We start from the raw sequence: 17,389 nt of genomic DNA, 5'->3' as shown, positions 1-17,389 counted from the left end.
ACACGGATCTACCTTATTACTCCATTTGACACAAGCGGAGGCTTTCGTTTTGATGAGGCATGGCCAGAACTGTGCCTGCCCGGCCGGGAAAGCCGGGGTACACAGAAGCCAGGGAAACTGACGGGCAGCGCCATCCTGGTGCGGTGCTCTAACCAGGGCCATCTCGAACGATGTTCTGACGACGACCATCCCGGGCGGTACTCTGACGATGACCATCTCATCTCGTTCGGCGAAATTCTGATGGAGCGATGTACCTTGAATGTGGCGGGCGGTTTTTGCCTACGCACCTTAGGGACTTACGGATACCTGTCAATACCTGGTCCGTCATGGAACCCTGTACCTGAGATTGCGGCGACGTGATGTACCCATAGTTCCTCACTCTAATATTCCACCGGGAAAGGCCTTGACGCAGGCCATCACGATGGGATGACCAGAAGAGGTGACAGTGTTGCCAGTCCCCAGAAGCCAGTGCCACAATCTCCACTCCCATCATTTGGCGCTTTATGAAGGTACCTGCTTGGGTACCTAACACCAAATTCCTCGATCACCAAACTCCACCACCCAGCGCGCGGCACATGTTCCCCCAACCCATCCAAAAGCATGGTGTCGTCGGCGAGCGTCCTCCTCGCTTCTTTGCGCTTGTGAGAAGCGGCTTGATGCCTGGTTCATTCGGCGTGTTTCATTGCCGAATCAATTGCAAGCCACCTCAACTGGGTAAGGTTCCAGACGCACGAATTGATGTCCGCTCATCGAGTCACAGCCAGACAACCTTCGGTCGGCTCTTCAAGGCTACCGGCCCAGGGATATGCTCGTCCGGCCAGGCAAGCTTTTCTGTGATCATCACCCAGGCCTAAATCCGCTCTGCTCTGTTATAATATATGAGATGTTGGTAATATCTCGGGGATGAGGCAAAGGACTTGCCCGCTGCTTACGGAGGACTTCCGGTATCTGAACTCTCCCCAGCTCCGGCCAATCTGGCTGCTTGCTCCAGCAACGTTCGCTGTTCGAATAGTTCGATGCGGTCTGGACCTGGTCGGTTTCTGCTTGTCCTGTGATTACCTACTTCCCCGGTCATTTGGACGATACTTTTGATGCGGCAGGTGCCCGCCAGCCAGTCCCTCCCCTTCGTCATTCTCCCACCTAAGCCCTCGCCCGGTTGCGTCAGCCACAATTCTTTCTATGAGCGGGATACGCAACATTTCATACCAGCACAGCCCCATTCTTTCCTCTTCACGGCACCGACTTCTTTGAGGCGCAGCTACGCGCAGCGACGAAGCAATTCAGGCACCGCTCGAGCCCCTCAACTAGCCAGGCGTGCCAGCCCTCGTCAGGGTGAGCAAACATTTTTTTTATCATTGTTTCCGTCTGACACCTCCTCAATCACCAGTCGTCTATCACTCCCAATCTCAGCCACTTTCAGCAAATTCTGCAATCTGCTACAACCCCGCCGCCCACGGGAAAGATCCTGATCAATCTCAGCCCCAGCGATTGAAGAGTTTTTTCTTTTCAGCATTCGCATTGGATGCTGCAGTCTCACCTGTCGCAGTGTCGTATGCACGCAAAAGTAGAAATTTGGGGTGCAGAACGGGCGCGCGCCCTCGCGCGCCTGATACCTGCCATTGGACTCGACTCCCAGGTATACGTGGCTGTCTCTGAATCCTCAGGGCCATCCGTCGTCCACTGGTCAATTCGGAATGAGAAAAAATTTTCACAGCTGCACTTACCACCCCCTTCCCCCCCCCCCCCCCGGGAAACAACGCACCTCAAGTTCTCCATGCGTTCATGTTCCTCGCCCGCCTGCGTGTCATGATCAGCCGCATCTTTCGCGAACCAATCTCCGGTTCGCCAGAGTCACTAGCGGCTGCCTCTCACGTGCTCAACGCCTGCCTAATTGCCTTGCGCACCTACCAGCGGTTGAGTCGGAAAACGGGGCAAGTGCTGGCCTTACCGGACTTATGCGGCGTTTTGAGATTGTGCCTCAGGAATCAATTTGGATCACTTTGCGACCGTATCTCGAAGTTGATTCCGACGACTTATTCCGTCAACGACATGCGCAGTCAAAATAAAGTCGATTCATTCAGATGAAAGACGGGTCCGGTCCGTTCTTTAGACTCTTGTCCGTGCACAAGGTTTGGCGGGTATCGCGCCAAATTGGGACGAAACGGCCCTCTTGGACGTGGATCATCTCAAGGATAATCCCACAGAGACCATGAATGGATGAAAGAAACTGGAAAGCTGGGCACTGTCGACAACAATCAATTGTAATGCCGATGGATGAGAAGGGTATCCCCATCGCTCGTCTATCTAGACTATCTAATAGCTTATGTAAGGATATTCAAAGTGATAAGGTATATAATGTGAATGATATACTGGGCTCCCCACCCCAACTTAACCCCGCCAAAGCAAGAATAAGTTGTGCGCCGGTGCAACCGGCGCACGTTGAGGCAGGTGCCATCCAACTTTACTATAGTTGGTCCAAACGCCCCGAATCCAATTGTCACCATTCCCATGCCCAAACCCGCTTCAATCGTGCAGCCGGCGCGATGCGCAGAACCTAGTAGAAAACCACAGCCGGACCCTTACTCGAGCTGCTTGGTTTGTTCCTGTCGTCTCTCAATCTCGATCGCGGCGCATTGGCGCAACAGATTGCTTCCTTTTTCCTTCAACGCCAATCAACCGCATATCGAAGTGCGTCGAGAGAAAACTTATGTAATCCCATTGTCGCTTTTCCAGCTCAATTGTTTCACTCATCCCAGAAAATTGGCCGTGTCTTCCTCCAGACGGGATCCACCGATTTTCGGAGCGGGCATGCGTCCGCTCCCGCGCACCACCAACTCGGTACTTTCCGAGGGCTTTTCCCATTCGAGACAAGCCCCCACGCCAGGATCTAGATCAGAGTCAATCCACCACCACTGACCGATCCAAGGCACCGTTGCATGTTGCAGCCACACGCAGGAAACGTGTGGTAGCACATGGTGCCAGACCAGTGGCTGCCGTTGAACCCTTAATCTGAGAACTGTGAACCAGCGCCGCGTAGGTTGGCTGGTACGTTGTTGAGAGGTTGCCCGACAGCGCCTCCGGAGCGGACTGAGACTCCGTAACCGAGGTTGAGTCGGGTGACGGCAGCAGTCGTAGAGGATACTTGTGAAGTTGGCCGCGTTGAAGTAAAGCCTAGGCCAACTGACAATGCATGATCGTTTCTGAACATCGTGTACCGCACGTCACGTTGGGAGCGAGTTTCCTCTGCATTCGCTAGTCTAGATCTCTGAACGCCAGTACTGTCCCAGAGTCAGTACCGCATACCCGATAGGTCATCGCCATGGTATTCAGAATAACCGTAAAATGGAAACGTAGAGAACGATAAGAAGGCGCAGGGAATAAGAGTACAAGTAAGGGAGCAGTACTCACGTTGAAGATGAAAGTTGGACATCTATCGACAACGCCATGACTGAAAATTGATGCGGTAGTGTAGATGAGAGACGATGTGTTGAAGAGTAAACTTCTAAAAGTTGATTTGAAAGATGGGATGATCCTTGAGAGGAGAGAAGAGATGGAGAGCGTGCAACGATAGCTAGTAGGTAAGACGAAGATGAGAGAGAGAAAGAGTCTTTAAATCTAGGACTGTTGATCCGCGAGAATGAATGAGTAGTCAGAGTGTGGTTGAAATTTACATTTCGAGGAAGCCTAATTACCGTGCCCTCCCTCTCGGTCCGCCTTACGCCAGTTGAACAGTTCGAGGTGACATATCGCAGGGGTAGGGAGGTCACAGGTCGCTCTCCGAAACTCCGGGTTCTTGTTACGAACGCACCTGTAGTGTTTCCTCAGCGGCGTCCGGGGGAGACGGAACCACCATGTCGTGCCTACATGAGCAGATGTATGCAGGTAAACGGCGGTAAGGTAGGATCAGATGTGTGGCGTGGGTAAACAAGACTGCATCCGCGCGAGAAGAAAAGAGGACACCGACACACGTCAAGCGCCAGAAACTGCTCCCGCTGCCGAAGATGCCCGGCTTTGCATTGCGCCGGGTGAGCTTCTCGCGCTTCCGCGCTTTGGAGGGTGGTTACACAATATACAGAGCTCCTCATATGGGCTAGAAGAAGGCGAAATGTGCGAAAAACGCCGTATGCTGGTTCTTGGATGGCTAAGATGCAAGATGGGGTGGATCTCGCGAATGCGTTGGTCTTTGGGGGCTAAATCATAAGTGATAGGTTTTTCGATTCGTTGATTTTGGCAGCTTTGGCAAGACTTTTGCCACCGGCGTATGCACCACGACGGCCGTTTCGCCGGCCGGCCCACACTTCCTGTTGCCTTGACACAATCTTGAACGCCTGCTCGGAAGTTGTATATCTTGGCTCTGAAGAAGCAAGCGTTGGGTTTTGGAGGAAATAATCGCTAAGTGTGTACCCATCTGACGGTTAACTATTCCCACAACGCGTATCGATTACATGCTCCTCAAGAGTTTTGAGAAATACTCACAATTGCGTGGCTAAACTACACCTTTTCGGGTTGATCATGTTGGTTGCAACTTTGCAAACCTTATTCCAGCCAAGTCTCTAAACGCCGACTGAGGTAACATCATAGCAGTAGGAACTAGATGCCTGGCAGAAGGTGGGCAATGTCAGTAGTATGAAACGTGAGCATATGCCGCTATCCTCATACTTCCCATGACATACCTCATTAGGAAGTAGTAACTGAGTGAACTTGCTGTAAGCCACAATAAGTGGTGAAGGAACTGGCCTGGCGAACGCTCTAATATGTGCTGTGCCGCACGCGACAAGTTGTGGGCCCACCCCTATTGCGACACAGTGGGCTGCACAGCCAGCTGTAGAAGCATGAGAACAAAGAAACTGAACAAAGGGTGCATGCGGCCGGGGCTTTTTAGTGTCGCGAACTGGCGATTCTGCCAGCAGAAGGTGGTCATAAGAGCATCGCATGAACCAGCTCGGGCACCAAGAGACAGGGGAGCCAGAGAGCGGTGAAGCGGTCATTCGAACGGGATGATGTGGCCTTCGGCCCTCTGGGAGACTTGATAGACTTCGGAACACGAGTCCAGACCCGAATGCGCCAGGATTATGAGAAGAAGACGCCCCTCTTTCACTGTTCAGTCCATGGCATATCACATTTACTCAAGGCTGAATTAATGAGGACTTTACGCGCCGAGGCATTCCCCCGCGTACTCTCGGCCGTACGCAATTGCGTATTTCTTTACTCGAGTACCTTGAGCAAACTTTGGCCTCAAAGCCTACCACGAAGATGATGTACGATGACACGGACGTACTTTCAAGCAGCCCAGGGCTGCATGACATCGACGCGCCCCCCTGCTTTTGGGTCGTCAACTGGCAGCAACATAGGACAAAGCCACGATGCAGACAAGCCACACCACTCATTCCACGATCGAGGAGATTTCAGACCACAATGGGAATCGGCCTACTCGCGGTAAATCGGGTCAGTGGAATACCTCTGAACGGCGCATCGAAATGCGATCGCGACTAGAATGGGATTTCTGGGATGGGATTCTCTGAAATACCGTAGTCCAAGCCACACTGGATCACAAGTCCTAGACTTCTAGCTAAAGACCTGTGCAGAGACTTTGAGCTTTGAGGAAACTTGAGAATATCCGCTGGTAGTATTTGAGGGAATGAGAATAGTCTTTCAAAGCTCCTATTGACGGAAGGCTCCTGATTCTGACTTGCCAGTCTTGCCCTGCCGCTGCTCCTGTCAGATTAAGAGAAAACTTACCTTCAAAGACAGAGAGGCTGAGGTAGGTGCAAGCTAGTAGACGGGGAGGCAGGGAAGCATCGATCCAAAGCTTGGGGTGTGGGTGCCTCCCGATGGCGTGGGGGGTGGCGCGAACGGCACAACTGACAGCGCAGGAGCCGGAACTTCGATGTTCCCCCGGGTGGTGACATATTGCGTACCTACACCTGCATGCCCGTCCATAACTCCACTCGATCCGGTAATTGTCTGAGATGTGAGTTCCGACAATGTCTCCATACCCCCATTGGTTCCAGTCGTGTGTCAGTGACAATGAACAACGCTGCCGGTCGCTCAGGTGCACCCTGCAATAACTTTTCTCGCTCCGGATGTATGGGCCAATCGCCGTTGTAACTGGCGGGGTTTGATGGAACCGACTAGGTAGCCAAAGAAGCAACTATTCGGTAAGACACCATGCTCCTCAATGCTACCTCTACTCCCCTTGCTCGCTGTTTCTGCCTGCCTGCCTTCGCCCTGCCCGTCCCGCAGCCTGCTTTTGCAGAACGTTGTATTTGGGCTGACTACGAGATCGTATGCGACCTCGATCCAAAAAGAAAAGAAGACCAAAATTTTTTACTTTGGGTCGCCTTACAACCCACCTTAGTTTTCTCATTCCGCAAATACGACATGTGACTAATGTAGAAATTGACGACTGATCCCTCGCGAGCTTACCCAGACTCTAGTCGCGGGGAACAACGGATTTCATCTGGTCAAATTTCAGCTATGAGATTGAGTTCCGTGTGGGTCCGGGCTGTCAGTTTGCCTAGAGTTCGTCGAATTTCCGTGCACAAGCTCGGATGAGATTTTGAGATCGCCCACGCTGTTGTGCAGGAGCCGTTTCGCAGCCCATCTCCCTTGCGTCTACCCCCTATACTCTACGTCAGAGATTGAGCGCCTTCATAGTCACATGTACACTAGCTCTTATCTAGAAAACAGACTACGGACATTTGATCCCACACCTATCGGCTACGACGTTCTATCCAGGCAGGTGGGAAGTGTAAATCATTGGATATCACACTACTTGAGTTTCTGCCTACCCTACATTGAGTGGTGATGAAGACGTAATTGTAGGGTTTACATAAAAGTAAGAGGGCGGGTGGTGACGGAGACTGGGTATATAAGTGCGTCTGCGCGAGATCAACGGGAATAAGTTGAATCACTGTGCTAACGGCCGGCTCAAATATGACTGCGCCGTTCTTTCCCCGACGCTATTCAGCGGTCGAATTAGACCTGAATTCAACTCCGATATTGCCACAAGAAGACGACCTGCGACTATTGATGTGTCGTGATGGCTTTAACCATCAGTGGCCTCACCGCATGTCACGTAACCGCGGTTATATAATCACCGAGCTCTATACTCGCTCGTACCCTCTATTTTAAAACGAGCTTCGTATTTATTTCTTATTTCTAATAAATAACCGTTCTCTATATTTAACGTCGATACCCCTATCGTAATTATATAATAATTATAAGCCTAGCTCTAACTTAGACCCTAAACCTTTATTAAAAAGTTACTTTTTAAAGGCTACGATTTATTATATCCTTTCTTATACTTAATTTTAACCCCTATTACGTTTATAAAACCCGTTTCTAAACGACTATATTTTCTAAAAAGATATTTAATATAGTTAAATATAAACTTAATTATTAATATAACTAGCTAAAGTAATACCTCGCTCTACGAGTCGAGGCCTGCTTAAAAAACGTCTAGGACTTATTAGATCTAAATAATACGAAGTCGCCTTTAAATCCTTTATTTTTTACTAAATCGATTTTATTAATTAAGGAATACGTTAAGATACGAAATGCTACTTAAAAATAAGTTTATAGAGCGGCCTTAGTAAAATATAATTGATAACTCGATTAATATATTTAGTAAAATGCCTTTAAAGATATAGCTAGGGCCGAACTCGTATTTCGATATAAACTCGTAAAATAACTAATTCTTTTAACGAAACCTAAGCTAATTACGGTTAACTAAGCGCGCTTTTTAAAAAAATATGCTTCCTTTATTTAGTAAACGGTATTTAAAACGATCTCCTAGTTATAAAAAAAGAAATTATATAAGTTAATAAATCGCTAAATTACTAACTCTATTACCTAGGATATCCTAAAGAACGTAAAAAAAGAACTTATTAATTCGTTAAACTACTCTCTTTATATAATAATCCGGGTTTTTAAATAAAAGCACGCTCTGAGTAACTTAAGTTCGTTTATAATCGCTTAAAAGGAATTTAATATAGTTATAAATAAAGCGAACTCTAATATTAATTTAATAATTTAGATTAAAGACTTTTATTACGCCTATTGCTATATAATATAACTTAAGCTATTTAAAGTTTAAAGGACCCTCGTTTCTAAATCTTTTCTTTATATAACTGCACATTGCTTTATTTTAAATTAATTAAATTAAGAGCTTATTAATATTATAAAAATAGAGTAAAGAGGCGAAGTCGTATTTAATATAGGCTATTATATTAAAATATTTAATAATCCCTTATATAAAGAGGCGGTATATAATAAAAGTTATAAAAAAAACCTTATAATTTTCGTAATATTTATAGGTCGTTTAGACTCGTTTAAGTAGAGCGAGGGCAAGCCTAACTCGTTTATAGACTACCCCTATAAAGGGTCCTATTATTAAAAACTAATAGACTACGTAAAAGTAGAGTACGCTTTTATAAAAAAGACGAAGTAAGAACATATCTAGCTAGACGGAGCTAAGGTTAATAAGATTATTTCCCGTTTAAATATTAATAAATATATCGATTTTCGTACCGACCTCGTTTATAAAAAATAAATACGAGCGAGGGCCCCTAGTAAATCCTCTAATAGTAACTAAAAAAAAGGTAAAAAACTAAGAAAGTAAAGGAAGCCGGTAAATAAATAGGATTTTAAAGCGTTTTACCTTTTAAACGTCGTAGCTATAATTATTAACGTCGCTCTATTACCCGAGTTAAAAACGAAAGAGGATTAGAATAGTAATCTTATTATCTTTTTAATTCCTTTAACGGGTCTACACCTCTTTTTTAAATATATAGTTATAAATAACTATAGTACCGTCTACTTCGTTAATAACTAATTACTTTTAAAGCTAGGATTAATCTAATAATATAATAAAACCGAGAATATAGATTTAGGAACGGCGTTTTACTTAATATTTATTTATAGAACGAGGATTATTTAAAATATATTTATAAGACTAAAAAGACTTAGAATTAAAAATCTAACCCTTTATAATATCGGCCTCGTTAAGAACTTTTACGTTAATATCGTATTAAAAGCTTTATTTCGAAAAACGGGTATTTAGTATTTTAATTTTAATTATACCCTTCGCTTCGGTAATTAATTTAATAACGTCGTAGTTAAGTAGCTCGTTAAAAAAGTTAACTTAGTTTTTTTAAAATATAAGCCCTATTCGTCCTATTCTCTACTTAGAAGTTAGTCTTCGCTAATAAATATAATTTTTATTAAAGGCTAATACGTACCTCGTTCTTTATATTAAATAAAGGGCGACCGGTTAGACTTTACGTAGCTTTAATACTTCTAATCTAAATATTTTGCACTAATAATATTTAAAAAGCTCGTACTAGCCGCTCGGGGAGTAAAAATTAAGGGACCGAGTTATTTAAAATATTAATACTATATAACTACTTATATAAAATAGGTTATTTTAAAACGTATTTTAAAACGAAGAGCTATTAGGCCGTATTTTAAAATTGCTTAAGACCTATTCGACTACTTACCTATTTATAAATAAAATAAATAGCTTATACTAATTAAAAATAAGTACTCGGGTAGGATCTTTATATTCTTAAAAGTTATAAAGACCTATAACTTAATATTTAAGGTTTTATACCTTTTCGAGCGATAAGTATATATTTAGAAAAGTCTTATTATTTATAAAATTTAATAAAACGTAGAACGTATAGTAATCGTAATTAACGGCGAGACTCGTTTTTAAACCTAAATAAAGGAGCTCGGAATCGAATTAAAGACTACCCCTCTATATATAAAAGAGCTAAATAGAAATAAAGAGCGAGCTAACTAAAAAATTATTAATAAAGTAATTAATATAATATTTATAGCCGGCTTACTAAACGAACTTTAAATAAAAGCTATATTAATAGCCGCTTACTTATATAATATTAACCCGAGATAACGTATTAACTAGCTCTCGCTAGTTTAAATTAAAGAAATTTAGTTTAACTACTACTTTAGGTAATAATAATTAATAAACACGCCGAGGCTCGCCCGCAATTTATGTCTTTATTAAAAATAGACGTATATATATAGCTACCGAGCGTACCTTTTTAAAAGGGACCGTAAAAAAGGAATTAATAAAAGACGTTTTAAAGTAGAGTAAAGGGGTTATATTAGATATTTTATAAAATATATAACGAACGCTTATAATTTATATAAAATCTAGATCCCTTTATTTTTAAAGGTTATTATTATATATAACGTAACGTTTAATAAAACTATTTTCTATTTAAAGAACGACGCGAAGGCTATAATCCGATTATTTAAATTAAAGTTTATAGTAAATAAAATCTAATAGCCGCTTACGACTATTGATCCTAAGCTCTAATTATTCGGAGTTATAAATAAAAAAAAAGCCTCGTTAATAATAAACTAAAAATACCTATTACTATTTACGCTTATTTTATAAAAAATAAACTAAACTATAAAAAAGTTTAGTTTATTTTTAAGCGGACGAAGCGGGTAATTATTTACCCCCGAGCTAACTTTTAAACTTTAAAGTCTAAAACTAGGCCCGGCCTTTACATAGCTAACTGAGGTTATAAACGAGGCTGTAAAGGAAGCCGACCTTTTTATTAAAAGGGTTAAAAACGTAATATATATATAAATAGAAAAAGTAACTCTTATATACTTCTATAAAAAAGACCTTTCTACTTAACTAGACCCTAATAATCCTACTTAGTTAACGAGCCTATATTAAAAAGTTAAAGAGGTAAACGACCTAGCTAAAAATTCTAAAACGGTTATTTTTAATAATTATAAAAATAATAAATATATTAAATAAAGCCGGAGGCTAAGAAATTAACTACTAAAAGTAGTTATTTAAGACCTAAATTATAAAGAGCGATTCGGGTAATATTCGTTCTCTCTTTATATAGAACGAAACTAGGACCCCTTTTTTAATACGTATATATTTAATTAATAAAAAGCGATTAACGAAGCGACTTAGGGATATCGAACGCTCTATTACTATATTTATATTATAATTAATAAAACAAAGTACGTTCTACCGACCGTAGTTCTTAGTAAAAGAATATATATAAATAACCTTATATTTTTTTTAAAGACGTAGAAAAACGTTTTTAAACTATTTAAGCCCCTTAAAACTCGCTTTATAAAAGCGGCTTATATAGAGATTACGAAGCTAAAGGAAATAAATATTTAGAAAGTTGTTAATCGAGCGACGGTTTAAAAAAAGCCGATACTACTTAAATAGGTATTTAACTATAAATTTAACGAGGGTTATTACCTTGATTACTATAAAGCGAGGATATATATTAAAGGGGATCTTTAAGAGCAATACCCTTTAAAAAAGACGTATATAGCTACCTTTATTGCTAAGACTTTTAAAATAGCTATAACTATCGCTACTTAATTTAATTTAGAGGTCTATTAATATAATATTATAAATACGTTTTTAAATATAATACGAAAACTAAACGACCCTCTAATTATATACGAACTTCTAAACGGCTTTAAGTAATCGGGTAAATATATTAAACTCGAACGAGCCCTTTATAGGGCTCGTAACGCTCCTCTATTTTAATATAAAGAGCTCTTAATAACGCTTAGATCCTTTAAATTATCGCTTACGAACGAGGATCTATACCTATTCTAAACTCTAAATAAAAAGGTCCTCGTTCTTTTTTATATAAATAATATCCTCGTCCTATTTTATAAAGACTACGTTTATAAAGCCGGTCGGGTAACTAAAGGCTTTAAAAAGAAATATAAACTAAAAAACTAGGGACTAGTCTCTTAGTATCTAAGTATTAAAATCGTTTAAAACCGACCGAACTATAAAATCTATCTTGCTTATAACTAATATATTAAAAGGGTTGCTAAAAAGTTTAATTTTATCGATTTAAAAGTATTAATAACGCTATTATTAACTATATTAATTAAAAAAAACCTAGGAGTTATATCGCTAGCTAAGACTAAGGCGTTTTAAAAAAAAATAGGGTCGATTTTATATATAGCGATAATAATACGACCCGACGTTACTTTTATATACGCTCTATTATCTCGGTTCTTTACGAACCCGTCCCGTTAGTACTACTCTATTATAAATTAAACTATATAATACCTTTTCTATACCTAATACTTTATAATCTATTTTAGTACCTCGGGGGGTAAGTAGGTATTTTTAATTGCGGGTAATGCTTCGTTTATAAATAATAAAGAGACCTAAAGGTCTTTTTAGGGATATATTATTTCCCTTTTTAACGGACTTATTTAATAAAAAGTTATAAAGTAGAATATAGTAACGACGTTAATGACTAAAGCTAAACTACTTAGCCTAGAATATATTATTAAAAAGATATTCGCTCTAAAACGCCTTTTTTATAATATATTACTAAAACTCGGCGATATATAAAAGGTTTATTATAATAATCGTTAAATAATTAGACTTATAATAAAGGAAGGGGAACGTATTTTAATTCGCTTTCGCTACGTCGATATTTAGAATATATAGCTTCGTTAAAAATACTTAAAAGGCTCCTTTTAAGTAGTCTATATATTAATAAACGAAATATTAGCCGACGGCTTTATAAAAAACTTTTTATAAATAAAGTTCGAGTACTTCGTATCGCTCTTAAATATAAAAAATATACGAGAAATAGTTATATAGAACGAGGGAATATTAAAGAGGCGGTAAAACGCCCCGGGGGGCCTAGGTTTTTAATTTATAAACGTAGCTTATAGTTAGGGAATATAAATTTATTTTAGCGACCCCGTCGGGTCGTTACAAAAAGGTTATTTATTTAAAAAGGTAAGCGCGTATTTATTTAAAAAGGATTTTAATATAGGTACTACGTCCGCGGGGATATAAATATTAATAAAGGTATTGATTCCGATCTAAATATTATTAGCTTTTATATATAAAGTAGTTAGTACTTTTACGTCTTTAACTAGCCTTTTTAACTCGGCCTCGAGTAGAGAGAGAGCGTTAATAAATACCTTTTTTATTTCGGCTTTATTTATATAAGCTTCCTCGTCTTTACTTTTATTTAATAGCCCGTTAGCTATTAAAGCTTTACGTAACGCCGCCGTTATATAAGTTAGGGTTTAGGGATAGTTAATAATTATTTAGGACGACGATACGTATATAGATTTATTTTTTATAAAGTCTTCGCCGGGTTCTCTTTTTTTATTTATTTAAAATATAAGAACTTTTTATTTAGTTTGCACATACGCCTTTAAAAAAGAGCGTAACCGGATTTTTTACTAGTTTAGTAATATATATATTTATTATTAGCGGTTAAGCCTAGGAAGTACTACCCCTCTATTTATTTATTAAGGGCGCTTTTAATATAGCCTAAGTATTTAGAATTAAATAGTAATAGTACTCGTTCGAGAAGTCCCTCGGTACTAAGGGTACTAAAAGGGTATATTATTAAGAATTAAAATCGTAAATAATAAAAATAAAAAAGGATAGTATATTTATAGGGAACCGCCTCGCGCTCGCTAAAAGGGGGCGAAAGAAAGGGCTCTAAACCTCTTTTACTTTTACCCTCTTCTTAGGCCGTCTCTCTTTTAGTTTATTAACCGTTGTTTATAAATAAGATCGTTAATAAAAATAAAAATAAAGTTATAGTATAATATTATTATTTTACCAACCAGGGTCTAATATAAAAAAATTATTATATACTTAGAGGTAAATCGTTATTATAAATAGGGGAGCCGCCGCTCTCCCCCGATTTCGTTTTAAAGCGCTTAGCCTCGCGCGCTATAATAATATAAACGCGCTTTATAGCCCGGGTTATTCTAAATATTTATATTAAAACGATATTATTAACTTCGGATCATATTTTTAATAACGGGTATATATAAAAACGCGGGCATAGAAACGTAAGTATAGAAATAAAAAAATAAAAGTATATATACAGTTATAATATAAATAAAAGTTATAAAAAGAAAAGAAAGTTAAAGTAAAGGGCGGCTGCGAGGAATTTACTTACCTACTTACTTTAGACCGTAAATTAATTATTTAGCTAATAAAAGGCCGCCCCTTAGTCCTACTTTTTATTAATAAAAGACCTTTAAAATTACTTATAGTAACGAATATAGCTAGCGAACTACTACTTATTTACCCTATACCTATAACTTAACGTACAAAGCGATCTACTTTATAATTTCTTTTATAAATAGATTCTTATATAGTATTATTTAAATTTCTATTTTTAACGGGCTTTTTTATAACGATATAGGTAGTTAGGCGCGCTTCTTCTAGACGAGGATTTGTTTAAGGGGGTATATCGTAATAGCTTTAATTATTAATAGCCTCACTATATATTACGTAACCGCGGTTATATAATCACCGAGCTCTATACTCGCTCGTACCCTCTATTTCAGGACGAGCTTCGTACTTATTTCCTACTTCTAATAGACAACCGTTCTCTACATTCAACGTCGATGCCCCTATCGTGACTATACGACATAATGCCATTCATCTATCGTCAACTAGGCCTTTTGTAGTCGCAGCGTCAGGTTAAGATACCCTGAAAACAAGCTTCAGCCTTTCCAAATTTCCACCTCAGTGTCAACTGCTAAGCCTCATTTCCGGGTCCCAGTGTATGGTGTAATGCACTGGAGTGATTATCAACTCAGAAGATGCGATGATGAGCGACCGGTAAGATGTTTGAGCGCATAACTTCAAGACAAACTTATTCTTTCCTGGGCAATGTAAGCTAGACATACAATTTTAGAAACCCGTGAACCCAACGATTTGTCGATCCAACTGTCCACCAGGTCTGGAAAGGAAAGCAAAAGCCAATAATCTTGAGTTTTCAATCCAACTCATGCTCGGAAGATGTTGGTATACACGTAAGCAGGTCAGACCTTTCGGTCGCGACTAAGGTCAATAATCGTGGTAGATCCATTGCGCTTAGTTGAAGGAGGAGGAATCGTGGGCAGAGCCCGCGATCCCTCTGTGGGTGTAAGTAGGTGGAAGGGTCTGTCTACACGGGCCCAATCTGCCTTCCTACCTACCCGCCTACCTACCCGCCTACCTAGGCCCTTTTCTGCCTTCTGCCTTGGTAATCCAACACTTGGGAACTACTTTGGACCCTTCCAAAGGGTTGCGTCAGAGAAGCATACATATCTCCGCTAATGTTCTTAGATGGGTCTCTATGTGCACACCTGTCAAAAAAGCAAGCAAGGAAAGAAGCCTAGAGTACAGTCGTCTGGCACGGGATTGGGTGAGGACGGGATGATGCGAAACTGGGGGGTATGTGGGAAAGAGAGAGAGGCCCGCTTTGGGGCGAGATGGGTGGTCAATGGTGAGATGAACGACGTAGCGCGTCTTCTGAAGTAAGAAAGTGCAAGGGATTTTTCTGAAAGTGAAACAGAAACCGAGGAGAGCATCGCAGCATCCAATTACTTCGTCAGCCTGACTTACATTTGTTGTCCCGCGGCCAAGGTGAGAGACAAGCGTCCACCTAGCGTGTGGGAATGGTCCAGTCCACACTGTACAATACAGTCGTGCGATGAATGGTGGTTGTAAGCTCTTAAGGTGCTGATTGTTCCTCTAGAGAGAACTCTGATGATCTGGTCAACCGGTATGAAGAAAGTATGACTTCACATGTCTTTCCTCCTGGACAGCCCAAAAGACTTGTGTGACGGCAATCGATTGACATGTTCAGTTGATGCAAACGGGCTGTCAACTTTTGCATTGCTGTGTGTTCTCTTTCAACAAAGTGAAGTAAGCGTCGGGTATATGACGTAGATTTATACAAATCTGTTCTTTGCCAACTCGAATCTTCCTGACGGAAACAGTTAGGCCGTTCTAACATGCCGGAGAAAAGAATTTTTGTTAATGTATGCTGTCTTTGGGAGTTGCATTTCATAGTCAACTCACATCAAAACAAGAAACGATGGAATTTTTGGAATCTAGAGGGCAACAATGGGTAGGACCTTAAAGACCCTCGAAGAAACCTTTGGTGCCCCGAGTAACGAAAGTGGAGTGCTTCACTGTTTATGATAGGGATGGTGACCTTTGACATATGGGCCAGATCCATGGCTCACAAACAAATGGATGATTGGCCTGGGTGTTGTCACACAACCCGCCCCTTTCTCAACATCTGTAACAAGAGGAAGTGAGCTGAGATGGCAATCAATGCCTAAAGAAGTGAGTTGAAATATACAGAGCAAAGTAAAATAAAAAGAAGGGTTCAAATATTTTCGACCAAATCCGCCAACACTTCCTTTCTCCTGTTGAAGAAGATACTGGCATGCGTGTCGTCTTCGATTCTGAGGTTCGCACTACTTCCCAGCCGCTTTGCAATTTGTACTCCGTGATTCATGGGGACAAACGTGTCGTGTTTACCATACCAGAGCCGCACAGGCAGATCAGGCCGAATGTCCTCAATACGGTATCCAAACTCTGTACCAATGAGATGACCATCATTGGTAACGCCATCAATTCCCTGAGCGTAGTACTGTCGGCTTGCCATGACCATTCGCCCCACAATCTCTCTGTCCGTCCAGATCCCGGCTTCTTGCTTCGGGAACGTTGCTTTCTTCTTCTCCGCATCTTGAAGCTGTCGTTCGAGTCTCTCTTCGTCTGGAAGATGGAAGCGCCCTTGCTGATGGAAGAACCATCCAGCAATTCGAGGGACGTAGCGCCATCCGTAATTGAATCCCACCCAGTGGAACCATCCGGCTCCGCTCATGCCAATGTCGGGCGGCCCGATACCGCATACGATGGACACGCATTTGAGCTTCTCGCGAGGCATTGAGGTTGCGCAGGCTAGTGCGTATGGACCGCCTCCAGAAACGCCCTACGTAAAATTAGCAGCAGCGTCATAGTACGCGAAGGCTCTACTATACCAGAATTCCATATTCCTTCAGCTTCAGATGCGTCGCAAGGTGTTCCAAGTCCTTCGGGTGGTCAAGTAGTGTTCGTCCGGGTTGAGGAGTGCTCAATCCCATTCCCGGACGGTCCGTCGCAATGATTCGAGCTCCTACCTCTATGGCTACTTCACGAAGGTGGCCAGCTTCGACGCGAGAGCCTGGGAGGCCATGGCAGTAGAAGATCGGTTTACCCGTCGCCAGTCCGAATTGTGAATACCCGAGTTTTCGGCCATCTGGCAGCGTGAGGGTATCAGAGGTATCTGGCTCTGGAACCAATCTCGGACTCAAAGGCGGAGGTGACGATTCCGCTGTAATAACTCCTGTGTTGCTGTTCCCAAACAGCAGTGACTTGATATATGATATTGACATTATGGCGGATGCGTGTGTAGAACGCTAGCGCCTCGAAGATTTTCCAAATATGAACGCTGCAGATGGGGCTTGTATTTATACAAATTTTGTCCAAGATCGTAGTGCTTATGTCGGTCCGGAAGGATGCGGCGTTGGCATGAAGGTCGCG

General features: G+C 41.4%; 3 protein-coding genes across 3 annotated transcripts; 1 reads left to right on the top strand and 2 right to left on the bottom strand.

The window, feature by feature from the left end:
- Positions 1 to 2,960: 2,960 nt before the first annotated feature.
- BDZ83DRAFT_90396 (uncharacterized protein) lies at positions 2,961 to 3,707 on the bottom strand. Its single transcript, XM_060515994.1, has 2 exons — positions 3,409 to 3,707; positions 2,961 to 3,278 (listed from the first exon to the last, which is right to left on the bottom strand). The coding sequence occupies exons 1-2, from the start codon at positions 3,444 to 3,446 to the stop codon at positions 3,005 to 3,007; spliced, it is 312 nt and encodes a 103-aa protein (XP_060359632.1). The 5' UTR covers positions 3,447 to 3,707; the 3' UTR covers positions 2,961 to 3,004.
- Positions 3,708 to 6,168: 2,461 nt separating this feature from the next.
- BDZ83DRAFT_796502 (uncharacterized protein) lies at positions 6,169 to 6,657 on the top strand. Its single transcript, XM_060515873.1, has 2 exons — positions 6,169 to 6,285; positions 6,438 to 6,657. Exons 1-2 carry the CDS (start codon positions 6,179 to 6,181, stop codon positions 6,553 to 6,555), a joined length of 225 nt encoding a protein of 74 aa, XP_060359631.1. The 5' UTR covers positions 6,169 to 6,178; the 3' UTR covers positions 6,556 to 6,657.
- Positions 6,658 to 16,052: 9,395 nt separating this feature from the next.
- BDZ83DRAFT_637760 (alpha/beta hydrolase) lies at positions 16,053 to 17,290 on the bottom strand. The gene is made up of 2 exons (XM_060509327.1): positions 16,849 to 17,290; positions 16,053 to 16,799 (listed from the first exon to the last, which is right to left on the bottom strand). The coding sequence occupies exons 1-2, from the start codon at positions 17,239 to 17,241 to the stop codon at positions 16,191 to 16,193; spliced, it is 1,002 nt and encodes a 333-aa protein (XP_060359630.1). The 5' UTR covers positions 17,242 to 17,290; the 3' UTR covers positions 16,053 to 16,190.
- Positions 17,291 to 17,389: the final 99 nt, after the last annotated feature.

Source organism: Colletotrichum acutatum (genome assembly GCF_030867785.1).
Source record: "Colletotrichum acutatum strain CBS 112980 chromosome Unknown BDZ83scaffold_140, whole genome shotgun sequence".
Classification (NCBI taxonomy): domain Eukaryota; kingdom Fungi; phylum Ascomycota; class Sordariomycetes; order Glomerellales; family Glomerellaceae; genus Colletotrichum; species Colletotrichum acutatum.
Note: the sequence above shows the minus strand (reverse complement) of the source record. Positions and strands in the feature narration are given on the sequence as shown.